Source organism: Urocampus carinirostris, chromosome 11 (genome assembly GCF_059441175.1).
Source record: "Urocampus carinirostris isolate Australia breed hairy pipefish chromosome 11, RoL_Ucar_1.0, whole genome shotgun sequence".
NCBI classification, from domain to species: domain Eukaryota; kingdom Metazoa; phylum Chordata; class Actinopteri; order Syngnathiformes; family Syngnathidae; genus Urocampus; species Urocampus carinirostris.
In genome coordinates this window covers 31271298-31291998 of record NC_142359.1, presented here as the reverse complement: position 1 = coordinate 31291998, position 20701 = coordinate 31271298, and the positions used below count along the sequence as shown (strand labels likewise).

Below are 20701 nucleotides of genomic sequence, written 5' to 3'. Positions count from 1 at the left end.
TGTACAAGTTGCAAATTCTTTGCTTTACTATTCTATTACATTTCCCAAGTGACATTGGAGACCCCTGACTTAGTGACTCGCTTCTTTTCTTGACATACTCAGAAATTTATGGCAGGTTGGATTAAATCGCCCAATGGGTCGGGTCTGGCCCATGGGTTGTATATTTGACATGCCTGCTTTGAATGAACGTACACACAAACATTTTTTACAGCTCCATTTTTTATGTTTTTTTTTTGTTGCCTAAAGTAGTTTGCTTGTGCAAACTTTGACGAGCTGATGTTGCCCGTGAGCACTCTGGCGGTCTCTAGTGGTAGCATCTGGGACTGCTTGTAAACTGTATTTTCCTTCACATAGCGAACAAGATCTTTTTGTTCCCCCAAAAACTTGCACACTGAAATTCTCGTGTTTAGAGGTGCTCCTATAAAGAGGTACCACTGTACATAAAAAATCACGTGCAAATGCATATTCCGGAGAGAGTTTTTTGTGTGAGATTTAGAAATCAATTCTGTCCTTCATGAAATCAAGCCAACTGCTAGCAAGTGATCTTGAGCACCTTCACTAATTTCCCGTTTCTGTGTTGAAGGTGGATTGGGTGCAGTGCGACGGCGGCTGCGATGAGTGGTTCCACCAAGTTTGCGTGGGCGTCTCCTGCGAAATGGCCGAGAACGAAGACTATATCTGCATAGACTGCTCCCTCAAAGCAACCGAGATGGAGACGACTGAGGAAAGGGTAGTCGTAATGGCCGCGCCAAGCTTGCGTCTAAACCTGGCAGAGGAGCTTCGCCAGAACAGTTAGAACCTGGTAGAGAATGGAGCGGACTTGAAATGAATGGATTCGCGGGATCTTTTTCAGACTTGTGTAATGTCCATCGGCTGTATCCCAGATCTCTCACTTTACAATAACTGTGGAGGACCGATCTTGCTATATGTAAAAAATAAATAATGAATAAATAAATACCTTCAAATATATGCCATATAAATAAATTAACACATAAATGATTCGAGTAATACCTATATATTTGACAGAATTGCATTTTTTGAATTTATTTATTCATGCATTTGGTCATATATTTATTTTGTCTTTATATTTTCGTGGATTTTGTCATGTATTGCGTCACAACATAATGTTATTCAAATGAGGAGTTGCCTGAGGTTTTCACCTATTGGTTAGGGTTAGTGATGACTGCTCATCGGCTGCAAAATTGTCGGTGCACTCGTTGATCAACCAATAGGTGAAAACATCAGCCAGTTTGACCTGCCTCCCTCCGCATTTGAATACAATTTTGATTTAGAACATTTTTATCTAGCCATCCATTTTCTGCATCGCCTGTCCTTTTTAGGGTCGCTGTCGCCCATCCCAGATGTCTTCGGGTACCCTAAACCGATTGCCAGCCAGTCGCTGGGCGCACGGAGACATAAACCCATTGGTATACTCACTCATACTTAGGGACAATCTGCACACATCAATCAACCTGCCTGCATGTGTTTGGAATGTGGTAGGAAACTGGATTGCCCAAGGGAAACCTATGCAGGCACGGGGTGAACATGCGAATTCCGCTGTAGCTGGAATAGAACCCTGGACCTCCGCACCGTGGGGCTGCGCGCTAAGCACCCAACCGCCGTGCCGCCCGTTTTGACAAAATACGCATCAAAATACACTACACAATTAATGACATACTGCACAAAATCATAAATAAATTACATTTATTTATTATGTCTATAAATAAATATGCATTTATTTAGACAACAAAAACAGGAGAAGGTACACCACGAAATACTTAATAATGTGCACGACATAAAACGCATCAAAAAAACATGAGAAATACGTGACAAAGTACACAGATATATGGATACATTGCATTTATTTATTTGGAATACATTCTCATTCATTTACACAACATAAACATGACAAAAACAGGCTACAAGACAAAGAAAACGAGAAAATACATTACAAAGTAAACAACAAAGTACACTGCAAACTGCATGACAAAGTACAGGAATAGTGAACAGGATAAACAACACGACAAAGTACGCAACAAAAATGCATCAAAACCACAACAAAAAAAACATGAAAATGTACACGATAAAGAATGTAAAGTAGGCGGCCAAAGGGAAAAACAAAAAATACAATATCAATTACACGACAAAATATGAGACAAAAATATGACCAAAAAAACGAAAAAAAAGTAAATGATAATGTACTTGACAAAATTTCGACCAAAAAAACACGAGAAAATACATGACTGGGTACAAAGTTATCCACGAAGTACACAAAAAGGTACACAACAAAACGCCACAAAAATGCAGCAATCAAAAATGACAAAATACATGAATCACCTGCATTTATGCCACATAATTAGGTATTAATTTATGTGTTTATCATTTATTTCTACATCTGGCAAGATTGATCCTCCTAAAATAACCAGTCAAACACTCCAACACGTCGTGTTTTAACATAAATATCTCATCCCTCAGTGCTCCCCTCCTGTCTACAGGAATTTGGTTGTAATCTAGTGAAATTATTTATAATGTATATAGCTTGAAAGCAATTGAAAATATGAGCTGTGGAGGGTCTTCTGGTTTGGTTTCTCACCTTTTAATAAACTATTCCTAGTCAAACAGTTGAGGATTCTGCGTTTTTCACGTTAATGATCTTGTCAATTTCAGATGGGTAGCTGCTGATCATTTTTGTCTTTTACAGAGAGGAATGTGGTAATGTGGTATTCAACTCGTAACTTACAAGTGACATCCTGGTGTAAACTCACCGAAGCCGCTTTTGCCTCACCTGAGCGAATCCTTCACTCAGTTTCTTGAATTATGAATGCTTAACTGATGGTTAAAAATAAACGGAAAAAAAGTATGACTGTTTGTCTAAGCAGGTTAATTATTAAGTAAACTCAAATAAGTTCCTTATCTTTAAAAATCCTCTAAAAAATAGCACATTTAAGTTAAGTGAACCCATACCCCCAAAAACAGCCTGGAGAAGCCAGGCTGTACTTGCTCAAGACACCCCACAGGAAGTGGCATTTAAGGGATTCAATAGCCATGAAACACCCTAAAGTTCTTTTTAAGCAATTTTGTTTTAGCTCAGTATTTGAATTAATTGTACTAAAATTACACATTTCTATTTTACTTTCACACTAAATATTTTGCTATTGTAAATGTAGAATCAATCTTTAATTTTAAATCTTGCACCTGATTTTGCAGATTTTCATTGTTATTTTCACAATTTTACCAAAAGAAAAAAAGTTATATATATATATATATATATATATAAATTGGGATAGTAAAAATACATCTTTTCTAATGGCAGATAATTTTTGCTAATCTTAAAGTTGCTGTCCGGAAATTTGGAAATATTCTACTCGCTGATGCCATCGTCTGGCTTAAGTCATCATTACAGCCCTTGTCAAGCTCCTTATGTCGTATGTGCAAATACGTGCTCGAATAAACAGTTTTTTTTTTCTTGTTTTCTTGGGTGTTTGTTGTGTATTTGGAACAAGCATGTGTTTTACAATTTTCATGCTACACTAACAAAAAACAACACAGGTATGAGCTGAAATGACTTTCAAAAGCTGATATATTCTACTTTGAACTTTTTAAAGACACCTCAATCTATGTACCCCACCTTTAAGTAGTTACTGTTATTTCTCCCGAGAAAACTAGACAAAAATATATCGTTAATCATGAAAAACGGAATGAAATACCGTACATCAAATTTATTAACCAAAATTAATGGGCCATGGTTACCACATATAAGAAAATCATTATACTATTAATTTAGACAGGCTTATAATATGATATTTAAACTTTTTCGACCAACGGTGTGTTTTGAGAGTTTTTTAATGAAAAAAAGGGTGCCATGGCTCATAAAAGGTTTGCTGAACACTGCCTTATTACAAACATGTTTGAAGAAGAAACGTGCATCAGATCAAAAAATGGTAGCTCTTGAACTCTACCCCCTGTTCTTTTGATGGTTTTATTTTGGATTCAACAGCAAACACAACAGTCCAGGATACCAGGATATCACTCACTCACTACACGGATACGTTATCATCCAACAGGCCCTGTTGACAGTTACCGGTATATATATATATATATATATATATATATATATATATATATATAATATACAGGGTTGGGTAGGGTTACTTTAACTTGATTACTTTCAATTAATTTTGGATTACTCCAATACCAAATATGCTAATAAAAGACAAAAGAAACTAAATATGAGTAAAATTATGACTCACAACACATGGTAAGCTTTCTCTCCTGGCTTTGATCTCCGGCAAAACTAACATAAAATGCGACAGAAACAAAATGAAAATAAATCCAAACAGCTTGCCAACATCATTCTTGTCGTTCCATGTATTCTCTTACTCCCCAAGGATGCACAAAATTTCGTAATTTTATTCATATATATATATATATATATATATATATATATATACACAGTTAAGAATATAGGTATTTTAACGCCCTGCTATTTTTCTATTTCTCCCTCTTGGATATCATGGAGGGGTCTGAAATTTTTGCATGTCCACCGTGAGAGAGATAAACTAAAAAGAAAGATCCAGAAATCACAATGCATGATTTTTTTCACAATTTATATGTGTGACACAACTGCAAATAAGTATTTGAACACCTGTGTATCATGTAGAATTCTGACCCTGAAAGACCTTTTAGTACGCCTATCAGAAGTCCACCTGCACTCCATTTATCATCCTGAATCAGATGCAATGTTTTGAGGTCGTTAGCTGCATAAAGACACCCTTCCACCCCATGAATAAGTAAGACTTTAACTTGTACCATGGCGAAGACCATAGAGCTGTCTAAAGACATCAGGGACAAAATTGTACACCTCCGCAAGGCTGGAAAGGGCTACGGAGCAATTGCCAAGCAGCTTGGTGAAAAAAGGTCCACTGTTGGAGCAATCATTAGAAAATGGAGGAAGCTAAACATGATCCTCAATCTCAATCGGAGTGGAGCCCCATGCAAAATATCACCCCCCGGGTCTCAATGATTCTAAGAAAGGTGAGTGATCAGCCCGGAACTAAATGACAGGAGGTGGTGAATGCATTGGGGTGTTTTTCTGCAAATGGGACAGGACGAGTGGACTGCATTTAAGAGAGGATGACAGGGGCCGTCTATTGTGATATTTTGGGGAACATTATTTGCCACATTGCACAGCCTACAGAGCGTGCCTATTATGAATGCTGGGTCTTGTCTATTTTCTAAAAATCTTCTGCACGTACTGGTAACTTGTCTGGCATGTAACAATAAAGATATACTAAAAACCAGGGATTATCTGGTTAGTCACATTGCACTGCTATTATTTTGAACAGCCCTGTAAGTGCAGACTATGTACCATTTACCATCCATTCAGTCTGGCTTCATTGTCCCACTGTCATATATGTTTGTCATTCTGCTGCTTCTGTAATGTTATGTCCATCGTTTTCCCTCTGTACACCCAAAAAAAAAAAACAGCCAGGAGAGGGATGGGCACCGCCAGGCTGTACTTTCCCAATATACACCACATGATGCCCCTATGACCCAAGTGATTAAGGGGATCTGTGAACTGAACAGTGGGTGGAAATGAAGGGACCAATTAATTAAATCAAAAAGGAGGGGATTTGGATTTCTTATTGTACATTGTATGTATTTATGCAGCACTTTGAGTGACAATTCATCAGCTGAAAAATGCTTTACAAATCCATTTTGATAAAATTATTTCAATCTTTACAATTAATATTGGCAGTTTTGAATATATTCATTCTAAAATAATTTATACACAGTTGAATTTTGGAGATTTTTTTTATCACGTGTCAGCAGCCGTATATCCAAATTTGACTCCTCGCCCACAAAGATAGAATAAAATAGTCTTAAATTGTCGATAATAACATATAACACGCTACATTGGGTATTAACACGTCACATTGGGTATTTGTGTAATGTGTATTGGATTCTTTTTGCTTTATTATTGTTTTGTCCTCCAGCGCAGGGATGCTGCTGGAAGTGTGAATTTCCCTGCGGGGATAAATAAGGTATCTATCTATCTAGTGATTATCTACACTGTAGACTCTACAGGGAGATTAGACATGGCATTGCAGGTTAAACATGTAGTAAAAGACTTGAGGATGAAAAAAAATATTTAAAAAAAATGTTAGGATGACCTGGCAAATAGTTACAAGACTCTGGCCTCAGTTATAAGTGCATCAGAACAGCAATGGAATGAAATATAGTTTAGTGGCATTAGCAGAAACAAATTTCCAGACTAAGTGTCAAGAAATAAAATATGTATACTAATATTCTCTATAAAAAGGCCATCTGGTGTTCTTGTTTATGGTGGTGATGGCCCTGGTAGGAAAAAACTGTCTCTAAGCCTATGGAAACTACTTTTTGGTTTGGGGGCCACATGGTAGGAAAAACATTTTTACAGGGGCCAGACTAATAAACTGATGGCATTAAGTGTGCTTTGACTATCGGGCCGGGGGTCTTTTTAGAGGTTGACAATTGAATTTGGATTCAGGGATGTAAGATTTGATCATAAAATGATTATTTAGGGGGACGGAGGGTGGTTCTCAAGATTTTTTTCCTTCACTGAGATAAACGCTAATCCCTTTTATTGTTTAGCAACAAAGCATTTGTAAAAAAAATAAAAACCAAAACGACAATTGAATTTATTACCTGTACAGTTTATTTAACTCTGGGAGACTCATTCAGACCGGAAAGTAACAAAAACTAATTTAAAAGACTGGTTTACATTTAAAAGTCTTTCTGCTCTTATCTTTATTTTTTTCATTGAAATGTTTACCTGAATATCGTAACTTCACTGTAAGAGATCATATCTATTATAGGAAAGCACTAAAGCTTCATTAAATGTGGGGTGCGTAGTTCCAGGTGTCGTTTAAAAGTTTGAAATTCAATATTTTTTCTATTAAGTATGTGTTAATAACCCCCAACTGATCTCAAAGAACCCATATATTTTTTTCCCCACGGCGCCTGTCTGCTTATATCCTACTTTTAGCATTGGAGGCGAGGCGTAGGGGGAAGGCGAGTGATTTCACACGCTCGTCCCAGTTTTCATTTATTCTAGGATGAAAATGGTAAAAGTAAGAAAAGGAGTGTGTCAAATACAGTCCAAATGCCAACCCAAACCCCCAAAAAGAGGAAAAAGAGAAAGTTGATTTGAGCGTATCTAAGAACGGAACATACATGCATGTGCCACCCAAGCAGCTTAGCAGAGGCAATGATGATTTCAGCCATACGAAGTAAAATATTTTGAAGTTATGGACACCACTTTTGAAGTTTTGCAAAGACACCCAGGTACTTTTTTAATTTATTTATTATTTTTCGGATTGCCTTAAACAGTGCGTCCTTTACATTTATTTAAAGTAAAATAACCTTAGTATGAGTTTCCGCAATGTTTTGTGGTGTCCCCGTTCTGTTTGTCAGTTGCGGTGCAAGTGATGCCTGACTTTGGTGACATTTAGTGGACATATATAAAACTACAAATTACAAATGTTGTATTTTCAAGGATCGAAAAGTGCTTGAATTTTGTAATTCTTGTAAATGCTTGAAACTGTTACTGTGTTCAACAACTACTCTGCTTCAAAATGACACTGACATTCCTTTCTGGTGGCTTCACTTGACCATTCCATTCTCTGTTTCCCTCGTGTTTAACGTCAGTTGGCATTAGTTTGTATGGCACTGTCTTATTAAACGTAATCGCCCTCTATGGGTCACGTCCAAGAGGACAAGTGTGTGCTACTCCTTAACAGGATACTACAAGATGTGTAATAATGCGAAGATTATGTGTCAATTATGGCCATTTATAATAGTCAATGCAAAAAAATTAAGGTAGGGTTTCCTAGCGCTAACCCGTAATGGAAAGAACCTTCTGCATCGGAAAATATTATCTACATATTACCGTCATTTTACCCAACACCTATATGAGGAGAGATTTATCACAAAAATATTTACACAAGTATTGTTCAGATTCACAAATATATTCACGATTTGCTCAGAATAAGAACGTTATATGTAAATTTCCGATATATTTGTGGATCTGCAAAAAAACTGATTTACACCAGATTTCTTCTTTTACTTGTACTAGAGAAATTGGATAATTGTCTCAGAAAGTCTTTAAACATAGCTCGAATTTGGCCATAAAAAAAGGTGTACGAACAATGTGCAAGACATTGTTTGACGTGATGCAGCTCATTTTACTCCTCTGCTTCTCTCAGCATTGTCTTGTGGGCCACATAAATAGATGTGGCGGGCCACATTTGGCCCACGGGCCAAACATTTGACAAACACGCATTAGACAATCAAGTGTAAGCCATGCACTTTGCTCTTGAGAGGCCTCAACACATGAAAGCGGAGGCTGGCCTAAGTTTAGTGAACCCCGCCTCCTCCTCCTCATCCTCCCACTCTACTTCAAATTGAAATCTTTGGTCATTTGCTGCAAAAAAACACTTGTGGAAAACACACAAGTGCAATGAGGGGTAAGTCCATTGACATTTCAAGTATATGTTTCCATTTTTTTCACCGTTGCTTTTTAGGAGAGACTGCCAAGGCGGTTCTCCAGAATGGAACTGCTACAGGAGCAGCGGAGCTGCCGCCGCCCTCAGAGGTGAAAATGGAAGAACGGGGTCAATGGAGTAATAAGGCGGAATTCATTTTATCCGTGGCGGGGTCCATCATCGGCCTGGGGAACATGTGGCGCTTCCCGTACTTGTGTTATAAAAATGGAGGAGGTGAGTCCAAGAGAAAGAAGAATTCCAATCTCAATGAGGAACATCTCTATGGTGACCTTAAACCTGCCACATGCAGAAATAAATGAATGAAGAAATACCTACAAATATACAGGCCAGGGGAATAACAGAATGCATTAACGGCGTTAGGTAATTAGGATGCAAAAAACTGTAGTTGTGTTCCGTTAGACTAGACTGACAGAAAAATTTTTTTTACCGGTATATTTTTTTTTTAAAAAGCATTACTTTCCAGGATTACAATTTTATTCAAAAGCATAATTATTGTGGACACTTCAGGGGTTAATGATGAAATCCGGGGTGCGTTTGTTTTAACACTTTTTATTCTTTTCCTCTTTCACATTTGCTTTGTTTACATTCGCCAATATCCGTTTGCATCCCTCTGTTGATCCGTCTTTCTCTCCCTATCTCTGTCTCTCTCCATTTCTCTCTCTCTCCCTCTCTCTCTATATCTCCCTCTCAGTTCATATTCAATGCACACACACACACACACACACACACACACACACACACACACACACACACACACACACACACACACACACACACACACTGGTGCGCTCACTCTCAGGACCCCTGCAGCTGCCTCAGGTGGCTTGGTACAAAATATAACTATATGACCAAAAGCTTAGAAAAACTCACGGAAAGTGACATATAATTAAAGTAGAACTAATGAGACAACACCAACAATCTTCCCAAGCATTCATTCATTCACGTCATGCACTCATTCACCTATTTCTATAGCTTATGAATGGCCTATATTTCATGGTGACAATATCTGTGTATTGTTTGTTATTGTAACATCCGTTGCAAAAATGTCTTAAAAGAGGGAGTACCTCATGTGCGAACCTTTTTCAAAGTTTCTTTAATTTCCTCATATTGAGGTTTTTGGGTTTTTCCTTGCCCTCATGTAGGTTTTAGATCAGGGGATTCTCTAGTTTGCAAAAATCTGTGGTCAGTGCAGCCCTTTTAGAAGCCTTGTCATTGGGCCTATACAAATAAACATGCCTCGACTTGACATGTGTCTCACATTTACATATACAATACGCACTAATGGACAAATTGCGTCCATAATAATTGTAATCACTGACACTGGAGAGACAAATAGAGAAGACAAGACATCCCAGATTTTGGGGGAATTTTGGGGGGAAAGTGAATATTGGGTTCCTAAAGTTACCCGGTAACTAAAACAGAGCATATCTTGACTGCCAAGTGAAAGAGAAAACTTTATTTTCTTGGTTTAATTGTGAGCACTTTTATCTTGGACTACAAACATTACATGATTTTGGTTTCCTCTATTTCTTTTTTAAGGTGACGTTGTTCAATTATTGCAGGTATTTTTTTGGTGTATTTCGTCGTGATGTTTGTTGAGTATTTTGTCGTAACTTTTGTTTATCTTGTCTTGTATTTTGTTGTGCATTTTTTAAATCTATTTAGACTCAGGTATTTTTGACATGTTTTTTGTTGTTTATTTTGTCGTATATTTTGTCATTTATTTATCTCAGTATTTTTCGTCACCTGTTTTGTCGCGCATTTTGTCGTGGATTTTGTCGTTTATTTTGTTTTGTATTTTTCATGCATTTTGTCATGTTTTTGTGGTGTAGTTTGCTGTGTATTTTGTTATTTATTTATTTCATTATTTATTTTGCACATATTTTGTCACGCATTCAGTCATGTATTTTGCCATTTATTGTTTCTCTTCTTTAATTGTGCCGTTTGTCATGTTCTCTGATGGAATTTTTGTCGTGTATTTTTTGTTTATTTCATTGTGTATTTTGTCGTGTATTATGACGTGTTTTTCATCATGATTTTTGTTGTGTAGGGAACTCCCCCTTTTTGGAAGGTACACAAAAAAATTCAAGACAAAAAACACGACAAAAAACTCGACGAAATAAATACATTAATAAATAGACGACAAAATGCATGATTGAAAAAATTGTATTTATGTTATATATTTAGATATAACGCGTTTTTTTTAAATCTTTTCATTTATTTATATGACATGTATATGTAGACATCTATGTATTCTTTTTTTCTACATATGGCAGGATTTCTCCTACAGTTATCTCATGAGCTCTAGCTTTATGTTTGTGTTTATCACAGAGGACACTAAACAAAACTCGGACCCCCGCTGTTGTCATTTAAATGCAAATGAGTTCCCTTTCTTCTTCTGTTAACCTCTTAAAAACAGTATGTGGCTCACTCAAACTCCTTACTTGAGCCTTCCCGGGGTGGCAGGGTCAAAGGTCAGGGCTCACGGGGCCCGGCTGGGTCACACAGCTGTTGTTGCTGCTATCTTCCAGCAGCTGTCCCCGAGGAGACGCATAAATGTAAGCGTCTCGGGCCACCCATCGGGAAGTCGGCGGGGCAAGGGGGAGGCCTTTCCGGCTTGACTTTCAGTCAAAAGTTCTAAAATGGAACCTGAAAATAGACACGTGTCTTCTTTCTCTGTTTTAGGTGCCTTTCTCATCCCATATCTCATCTTCCTTTTCGCCTGCGGTGTTCCTGTCTTCTTCCTGGAGACAGCCCTGGGACAGTACACCAGTGAGGGAGGAGTGACATGCTGGAGAAAGATAAGCCCTTTGTTTGAAGGTACACATGTTTTACGCAATCAGTCCGAAAAATTAAAACAAGTCATGAAAATTAAGCATTAAAATAGGTAAAGGTGGGGTGCGTCGTTAAAAGAACTGTACCGAACACGTGCTAACCACTGCCGTGCTGTCCCCTTTAAGTGTCAATTATCTATAATTTTTTTTCATTGTTTTACTTTGTTATTTTATCATATTAAATATTCAAAATATTTGATTTGTTAATTTTATCTTTCTTTTCATTCATGTAAGCTGACAGTCTATTTTGAATTATTTAATAAGTATTCACGAACAGAATAATTTTTACATAACATGACTAATATATTTCTCAGGCCAGCAGAGAATACGTTGCAGGCCCTGACAGTATGTGGAAGGATATTGATTAGCCCATTATTCCTCAGGTCTTGGCTATGGGACCCAAGTGATTGTGACCCTGCTGAATTTTTACTACATCATCGTCCTGGCATGGGGAATGTTCTATCTGTCTTTCTCCTTCTCCTGGAATCTACCTTGGTCTTCTTGCAACAACTCGTGGAACACCGGTAAAATGATCATTTGATTGCTTATGAGCAATTCAGATGTTAATTTATCGTTTTTTGTTGTTGTTTTTTTTCTTGCTTTGGGCAGAAAACTGCCTGGAGTTCCAGAGGAGGAACACATTTATAAACCAAACAATCTCGCCCAATGCAACATCCCCCGTCATAGAGTTCTGGGAGTAAGTCCCCAGGTTGTGATGGTCCACCATATATGCAACATGAGACCATTGATCTTTTTTGTTCTTTAAAGGAGACGAGCCCTGAGGATCTCCCCTGGCATCGAACACATGGGCTCGTTGAACTGGGACCTGGTTCTGTGTCTGTTTGTCGCTTGGGTTATGTGCTACTTCTGCATCTGGAAAGGGGTTAAATCCACAGGAAAAGTGGGTAGGAAGTGAAGATTGACCCTTTGAGTTTTTTGATTTACGTTTGATGATATGATATGGGGTATCTAGGTGGTTTACTTCACTGCAACCTTCCCCTATTTGATGCTTACTGTGCTGCTGGTGAGGGGACTCACCCTCCCTGGTGCAGGAATTGGGATTCGGTTTTATCTCTATCCTGATCTGGGACGTTTGGCTGACCCACAGGTACCACTAAAATACCACACTATCTATCTATCTATCTATCTATCTATCTATCTATCTATCTATCTATCTATCTATCTATCTATCTATCTATCTATCTATCTATCTATCTATCTATCTATCTATCTATCTATCTATCTATCTATCTATCTATCTATCTATCTATCTATCTATCTATCTATCTATCTATCTATCTATCTATCTATCTATCTATCTATCTATCTATCTATCTATCTATCTATCTATCTATCTATCTATCTATCTATCTATCTATCTATCTATCTATCTATCTATCTATCTATCTATCTATCTATCTATCTATCTATCTATCTATGTATCTATCTATATATCTATCTATATATCTATCTATGTATCTATCTATCTATCTGTCCAACTGCCTAATTGTCTCCGTCTCTGTCTGTCCCCGTCTGTCTGTCACTCTCTGTCTTTCTCCATCCAACTGTCCGTCTTTCTGTCCGTCCGTATGTATGTATGTTTATAAAATAAGCATCTTTAATTGGTACTCAAGTATGTGATTCTCAGTGAGAAATCAAAATGAGGGCTTTTTGGTGTTGTGCTCCCTGCTGGTGAAAATGCACCAGATGCAGGTTCCCCGTGGTTCTTTGTGGAGCCTGCTGAGTCCATCTGCAAAAAGAGTCTAGAAGGACTCCGCTGGGATTGTAAACAGGAGAGCGGTGAAAAAACGGACCTCCCACTTTCACTTACAAGTTGCGTTTTGGGGACTGATTTGAGGCAGAAATGACCAAAAAAACAAACAAAAAGCAAACAAAAAACAGCAGCTCTAAATATTTCATATGATCTTTCAGCAGTTAACATGGAGGAGTTTGTTTTACCCTATAATTATTGTGTGCTACGTGTTTTCTTTTCTTCCTTTAGTCTGATTTACTAAATTTGGCTTTTTAAGGTATGGATGGATGCGGGGACCCAAATCTGCTTCTCCTATGCTATTTGCTTAGGCTGTTTGACAGCTCTAGCGAGCTATAACAAATACAACAACAACTGCTACAGGTAGGCAGGGATTTTTCACTCGTTAAAAATGTACAAAAAGAAAAAAAACAAATATAACAATTTATATTGACACCAACTGTCTGTTGCAGAGATTGCCTGGCATTGTGCTTCCTGAACAGCAGCACCAGTTTTGTGTCCGGTTTTGCAATTTTCTCCATTCTGGGCTTCATGTCTCATGAGCAGAATGTTCCCATCTCTGAGGTTGCGGAATCTGGTGAGCTGTGAAAATTGCTGACATATTCGAAAAGCTGCATTTAGTTCACACATCTGACAGCCACTTTTACCTACTTGCGCTTCTAAAGGTGTCACGTAAAGCCTGTATTTTGTAACGAAATCTAAGTTAAAATACACAGTACAAACAGAGACGGAGAAGAGCAATTGCAGGTGAATGATTTAAATCTAAGCTTAAAACACACTACTATTCTATAGCTTATGAATAACCTATATTTTATGTTGACAATATCAGGGGATGGTGTCAAAATAGTCTGTAATAATAGTTTGCAATAGTCTTTGATCTGTGCAGCCCTTTGAAACTCTTTGTGATTAAGGGCTATACAAATACACGACTTGACATGACAAAAACCATAGTTCAGCCTGACTAGAACGAAATGATTGACATTTTAAGGCGGACTCGGCCCCGAAATTTGGATCGGGCCTGGCTTGGGCTCAGGCTTAAGCTCTCACCCCTAGACTGAAAGCGGCGGACAACACCTTTTCCCATTTGCAAAAGGCTTGCTTGCTTCGGAATGGTTTGACTTTTCACTATTAATTTGACACAACAATATAGTTCCTCAGGCAGCTCTTCAAGTTTAGTGGCTGTTGGCGCCATCGCTTTAGTGGATTACCACCCGCCTGCCAATCATAGTTTTTTAAACAAGTGACGTTTCCCAACGCCCACTAGCAGGCGCTCAGACGGCAACCAGGAATCTGATTGGCCTAACCAAGAGCTTTCTCGAAGACTTATGTTACGGGACATGGCCTTCAGGATTTTTTTGTGAAGACCTCCGGGTAGATTTCTGAGCCTAGCAACAACAGCGGAAATGTGTTTGGTTAAAAGCTTGAATATGAAAGCACATAAATAAACCTCCCAGCGCAACATGGGAGAAGCTGACGGACAATTTGGAGTTATTTAATAAGTATTGATGGACAAATAATAATTAACACCACATGATTCAGATATTTTTTGCCCGGCAGAGAAGGCCTTTCAGGCTCTGAAAGCCCTCCATTGGGTAATTTCTTAAATTGTCTATTGCAGGCCCAGGTTTAGCCTTCATTGCTTATCCACGTGCAGTGACCATGATGCCCTTCTCTCAGCTGTGGGCAGCTCTCTTCTTCATCATGATTGTTTTTCTCGGGCTGGACAGTCAGGTCAGCTTATTCTGTGCTCTAAGAAGGAGCTAATGAATGAAAATTCTCCTGTAATGATTAAACTAACGCTTTGTTGTTTTAGTTTGTTTGCGTGGAAAGCCTCGTGACCACCATCGTCGACATGTACCCCGCCACCTTCCGTCGAAAGAACCGACGGGAGCTCTTTCTCCTTGTTGTAGTCTTCCTCTCCTTCATCGTAGGTCTTGTAATGCTCACCGAGGTAGGTCTGTCCACAGCTATTGTGAGATTTAACTGAGAAAAAAAAAAATTAAGTGTTGATCTGAAAAATGGGCTTATTTTAGAGGGACAATTTGTATCATTTGACCACTAGTTTTTGCCATATTGTGTCTTGCAACAGAAAACAAATGCTAAAAGCACAAAGAAGAGTAAAAACTACGGAGACTCGAAGTGACCAAATGTCACCATTTTTCTTTTAATTTATCTGCCCAGCCTTAAGCAAGGTTTTCTGTTTTTTTCTGGTCCCAATAGTAGCAAGATGGCAGACAGTTATGTCAGCTATCTCTTGGTGGGGTTCACGTTTATGTAAAATAAATACAAATTTCTCGACCTACAGTTATTTTTTTTTAAATGCATGTTTATATGATACTTCATATATCTTTGCTTATTATTAAAAATCAATATATCTTTAAATGAATGAAGCGGTTTTTAACACTACAAGGTGCTAGCATTCGCCCCGTGGGCAAGACCTGGCCCATTGGATGATTTAATTCGACCCGCCATAAGTTTTTGAGTATGTTAAAAAATAAAAAGTGAGTCTCCAGCTCATTTCTATCAAACTTCATGATTTCTAGAACAAATATAAACCAAATGCGCCCTCTGGCCGATGGAGGGCAGTAAAGGATATTCTCTCAGCTTTAGTAGGCCCAGCCAAGTAGTTTCATCTGATGTGGTCTAATCTTATTGTCCATGCACTGCTAGAAACTTTTATTACGTATTACTTTTCTAATTATTTCAAACCAGTATGACAACTAAGGCAAACATTACATTTTTCCATAACTCCCACTTGAGTTTGTGCAGGAGTAAAACTGCCTTTGTCACAAACCAGAAACAGACACAGGACCAAGTAGCGTTTGTTTACTCAGTTTTATTGATAAAGCGGGAGAGCAGCGCTTGCTTCCACGATGTGAGGATAGACTGACTAGGGTAGCAGGTGGCTGGAAACGCAGAAGTGGCACTTCCGTGTCGAGCGAGGATGATCGTAGATTTGCAGGAATACTAGTCGTTAGCCGGGAGGGGAGAGCAAGTGCGGTATCGAGGTTCGGAAACGAGGTCGGCAACAGGTGTTAGGAAGGTAGCGGGGCAAAACAGGTCGGATCTCGGGATGGCAGAACAGGGCAGAATTGGGTCCAGAAACAGGTCAGCAATGGGTATCAGGCAGAGGAAAACAGGGCAAGAAAAATGCCTGAAAGTGTGAGCTTGCCTAGTTGGGAGCATCGGTTCGCAACAATCTGACGGCTTCCTTTTGAAAGCCGGGGGTTTAAAAAGAGTTGCTTAGCCAATCAGCTCTCAGGGCTGTTGGCGCCAATTGGGCAGTCACAGGTGCCTTGAATCGGCAATCATGACAGCCTTTATTCAACTGTTAAAATAAGCCAGTTAATGCAATATATGCATATATGAAAATCACAAAACTTCTCCTGTCCCTCATTAATGACCATAATCTGTTAATTAATTATTTTTTTAAAGCTAAAAGGGCAGTTTTTTTTTTGCAGGACCACCGGAACCACCTATTCTCTGTTCACGCTATTGGCATGAACACTGTGCTGAGATGTCAACAACTCTCATTTTGACCACGCTTATTTAAATGTGTTCAGGGGGGCATGTACGTATTCCAGCTGTTTGATTACTACGCTGCTAGTGGTATGTGTCTTCTCTTTATGGGCCTCTTTGAGACCATCTGCATTGCCTGGGTCTATGGTAAGCTACCCCCATACAGAAGCTTATATTTTGGTTATCCCCACCAGCCCTCAAAAAAAGTCTTCTGCTCGGGTTGTCTAGGTGCTGATCGCTTTTACGACAACATTGAGGACATGATTGGATACCGTCCCGGGCCTTATATCAAGTACTGCTGGATGTTTTTTACTCCAGCCACCTGTATTGTAAGTTTGAACTTCACTTTGATATGAAAGATACTTTTGTACAGTGCTGTGCATTCCGGATAGGCAGGGGAGGCTGTGCCTCACCGGTCATCAAATATTATTATTATATAAAATATGTTAGATCGGGGGTCTCACACTTGCGGTCCTGGGGTTGATAATGTGAAAGTTAAAGGTACAGTGTGTATTATTTGACGACTAGATGTCACTGTATTCTGTTGTTCAGCCGAAAACAAGTGCTAAGAATCACAAGTGACTCAAAATGATCACAAAGCATATTTTTTCTTCTCATTTTTTGCCCAGCCTTTCTTCAATAAAAGAAGAAGGGAAAAAGAAAAGAAAATATATGAAAAAAGGAAAAAGGAAAAAATGGAATGAAAGAAAAAGGATGGTATCAGCTCCCACTAGGTTAGGCTTATGTTATGTAAAATAAATGGCAATTTATCCTCTTACAAATATTTAAGAAAATGCACATTTTTATGATAGTTCCTGTATTTTTGCACAATAGTATTTTGTGTAAGACATTTTAAAAATGGACATTTGAGAACAGGGAATGTTTTTATCAGAATATTTTTGTGGAAAATACTATTTGGCCCCACCACTCCCACAAACTAGCTTAGGCAGCCCCCAAGAAAATTGAGTTTGAGACCCCTGTATTAGGTGGTTATATTTGTTCAGTGTTGAAGTTCTCTCTCGTTTAAATTCTCAACTTTAGATTTTCTTTTTCAAAATAGCTGAGTTTCTTATTATGAATCTTTTTAATACAGTTAGTAGGTAACAAAGGGCAGCACGGCGGCGCAGTGGTTAGCGGGTGCAGTTATGAGGTCATTAGATCGAGCCTCCTGTGTGGAGTTTGCCTGTTCTCTTTCCTCTGGGCACTCCGGTTTCCTCCCACAATCCAAAAACATGCATGTCAGGTTAATTGGCCGGTCCAAATTGTGCCTAGGTGTGAATGAGCGAGCAAATTGTCTGTTCCTATGTGCCCTGCGACTGACTGGCAACCAGTTCGGGGTGTCCCCTGCCCACTGCTCGAAGATGGCTGGGATGGGCTCCAGCACCCCCGCGACCCTATTGAGGATAAGCGGTGCAGATAATGGATGGATAGTATGTAACAAAGTAATATCCTCTGTGTCTGCAAATGCAGCGGGAGGCCTGTAATTCGCTTGCCTAATGGAAGAGGGTGATAGTGACATCAGGAAATCTGATTTTACAACTACATCTACTTCATTCAACAGTTAATAGTTACCTTATTTAGGGTTTGTAGCATTTTATTAAAATTATAAATTTCTGATTTTATTTACCACATTTCTGGTCCATTAGACGCACCGGAATATAGGGTGCACTTTTGAATTTCTTGTGAATTTTGGGGTTGTAGGTGCTCTTTATAGTCTTAAAAAATTCCCATATATTGATACTTTTATTCAAAAGGAGCATCACATAGACTTTATTTATGTGTTAAGGTAAGATAATAAAAGTTTTTTTTTATGTGACAATTTATATAATGCTCGCTTGCTCTGCCAATAACTATGAATAAGATATAAGTTCATTTCCTTGTAAATCTGACTGTGCCTCACCAGACATCAACCTCACTGCACATCACTGCTTTTGTTTGCAAAAGCAAAATTCAAGACACTGGTGTTTAATTTTTATTGATGGTCTCCGCAGGGTACCTTTGCCTTCTCCCTCATTAAATACACTCCTCTAAAATACAACAACGAGTATGTGTACCCGTGGTGGGGTTACATGATTGGCTGGCTGCTGGCTCTCTCCTCCATGGTCTGTATCCCCCTGTGGATGGTGTATAAGATCAGCACTACACCGGGAACATTCAAAGAGGTAACGGATGAGTTTTTATTTCTAATTTGATCACACCGCAGAAGCTCTTCATTTTGGGTTTTCTTGCAGCGCATCCAGCTGCTCATCACGCCATCTGAGGACTTGCCCAAAACTAAGAGAGCGCAAGAGAAGTTGCTGGCAATTTTTGCACCAGAAGAAGACCTTAGCAAGAATAAAAGTAGCTACCAACCTGTGGCGGAGCAAGATACAATCTTATGAGGCCAAATATGAGCTATGTTAGTGGATTTTTGTTCAATTTTAGAAGTTAGCAAAATCACTTATTGTGCTTTATAGCTCAAAGTCATATCTGTATTATAGTGTTGTATTATCATCAATGATTTCCCCTTTGTTTTATGGAATTTGATGAAATCCACACACAAATGCTCATCTCTCAGTTTTAAACTAATGTGTGTTATTTTGTACTGTAACAATATTCTGTACAAATAAAATGTTCTTTTTAAATAAACTTGTAAAACCCGTGGTGTGAGGTCACTGTATCCTGTCCTTATTAAATTGTTTGGAGCAATGGTTCTCAACTGGTCTGACTTCAGAACTTCCCTCTCTAATTACTTGCTCTGACCCAAATCAAGTAAAAAATTCCACTACTCAATTTTCTTAAATGACAGTATGGTGGAATTTAAACCAGAGATAGTACAACATATTCACATATAAAACAAACAAACAAACATAATGAGCAGCAAAACGGAAAGAAATTCAAGTACTAATTTTTTAAAGGTCAACTGCATTTTTATGCATCCATTATCTGCACCGTTGATCCTCACTAAGTTTGCGTGAGGTGCTGGAACCTATCCCAACTATCTTTGGGCAGATGGCAGGGGACACCCTGAACTGGTTGTCAGCCAGTCGCAGGGTAAACAGAGACAAGCAACCAATCACCTGCTCATTTATACCTTGGGACAATTTGGGGTCACCAACTAATCTGCCCCACGGTGTGGAGGTCCAGGGTTCAATTCCAGCGACTGCAGCCTCCCTGTGTGGAGTTTGCATGTTCTCCCTGTTCCTGCGTTGGTTTCCTCTGGGCACTCTGGGTTTCTCCCACATTCCAAAAACATGCATGTCAAGTTATTTGACCCACCCAAAGTGCCCCTAGGTTGGGATGAGCAAGTGCGTTGTCTGTCTTTGTATGCCCTGCGACTGGCTGGAAATCAGTTCAGGGTCTCCCCTGCCCACTGTCCGAAGATGGCTGGGATGGGCTCCAGGACCCCCAAGACCCTAGTGAGGATAAGCGGCTCAGAAAATAGATAGATGGATGTCTTACCATCGAGAGGCGCTAAATAATACACACCGTCGCTTTAAGTCCCATTCGATTTACAATGCTCGTTATTGCCATTGATAAAAACGTTGTGAACATCGTTTACAATGAGATTAGAAGACATACCTAAGGGTCAATGCATACGTTTCCAAATTTGTTACAAATTTGTAATCATTCAAATTGTGTACACTGTATTACAATTTTTGAACGGGAAAAAAATCCTGTCCTGCAAGTGGGGAATCAAGAAAGATGCTGAAAGAATTGGTTGTGTTGTTTCTTAGTAAATAATCGTTTTTACACAGTTTATTTGTTTATATTTTACATAGTCTTTCTCGCAGTGAGAAAATAGGAGTCGCGTTGTGTTTGTTGGTTTTATTGTCGCTTAAAAAGGGCAATTGCAATCGATAATAAGGGGAGCAATTGGCTGAGTTTGACAAGTATGTCATCCCATTTTTACTTTTGTATGTATGCGTAGTAAGATAAACCTAAAATGACTCATCGGTTGATTCATTACAACATAAACACATGTCATACATTAAAAAAAAAGAAATGACACAACCAGATATCAAGATATGTGACGTACGTGCTGTTAATAA

At 38.7% G+C, this 20701-nt stretch overlaps 2 protein-coding genes across 4 annotated transcripts in view; both read left to right on the top strand.

The window, feature by feature from the left end:
- Positions 1–2624, top strand: part of kdm5a (lysine demethylase 5A) — a 34639-nt gene extending 32015 nt beyond the window's left edge. For all 3 annotated transcript variants that reach the window (XM_088347100.1, XM_088347099.1, XM_088347097.1), the window contains one exon: positions 584–2624. In XM_088347100.1, the coding sequence (XP_088203226.1) occupies positions 584–686 (103 nt within the window). In that variant the 3' untranslated portion in view covers positions 687–2624. The remainder of the gene's footprint in view (positions 1–583) is intronic.
- Positions 2625–8453: 5829 nt separating this feature from the next.
- LOC148357068 (sodium- and chloride-dependent GABA transporter 2-like) lies at positions 8454–19311 on the top strand. Its single transcript, XM_088348484.1, has 15 exons — positions 8454–8507; positions 8565–8759; positions 11232–11366; positions 11764–11904; positions 11990–12077; positions 12149–12281; positions 12354–12488; positions 13411–13514; positions 13604–13728; positions 14770–14882; positions 14965–15102; positions 16715–16817; positions 16899–16999; positions 18662–18832; positions 18902–19311. The coding sequence occupies exons 1-15, from the start codon at positions 8501–8503 to the stop codon at positions 19049–19051; spliced, it is 1839 nt and encodes a 612-aa protein (XP_088204610.1). The 5' UTR covers positions 8454–8500; the 3' UTR covers positions 19052–19311.
- The last annotated feature ends 1390 nt before the right edge of the window (positions 19312–20701 follow it).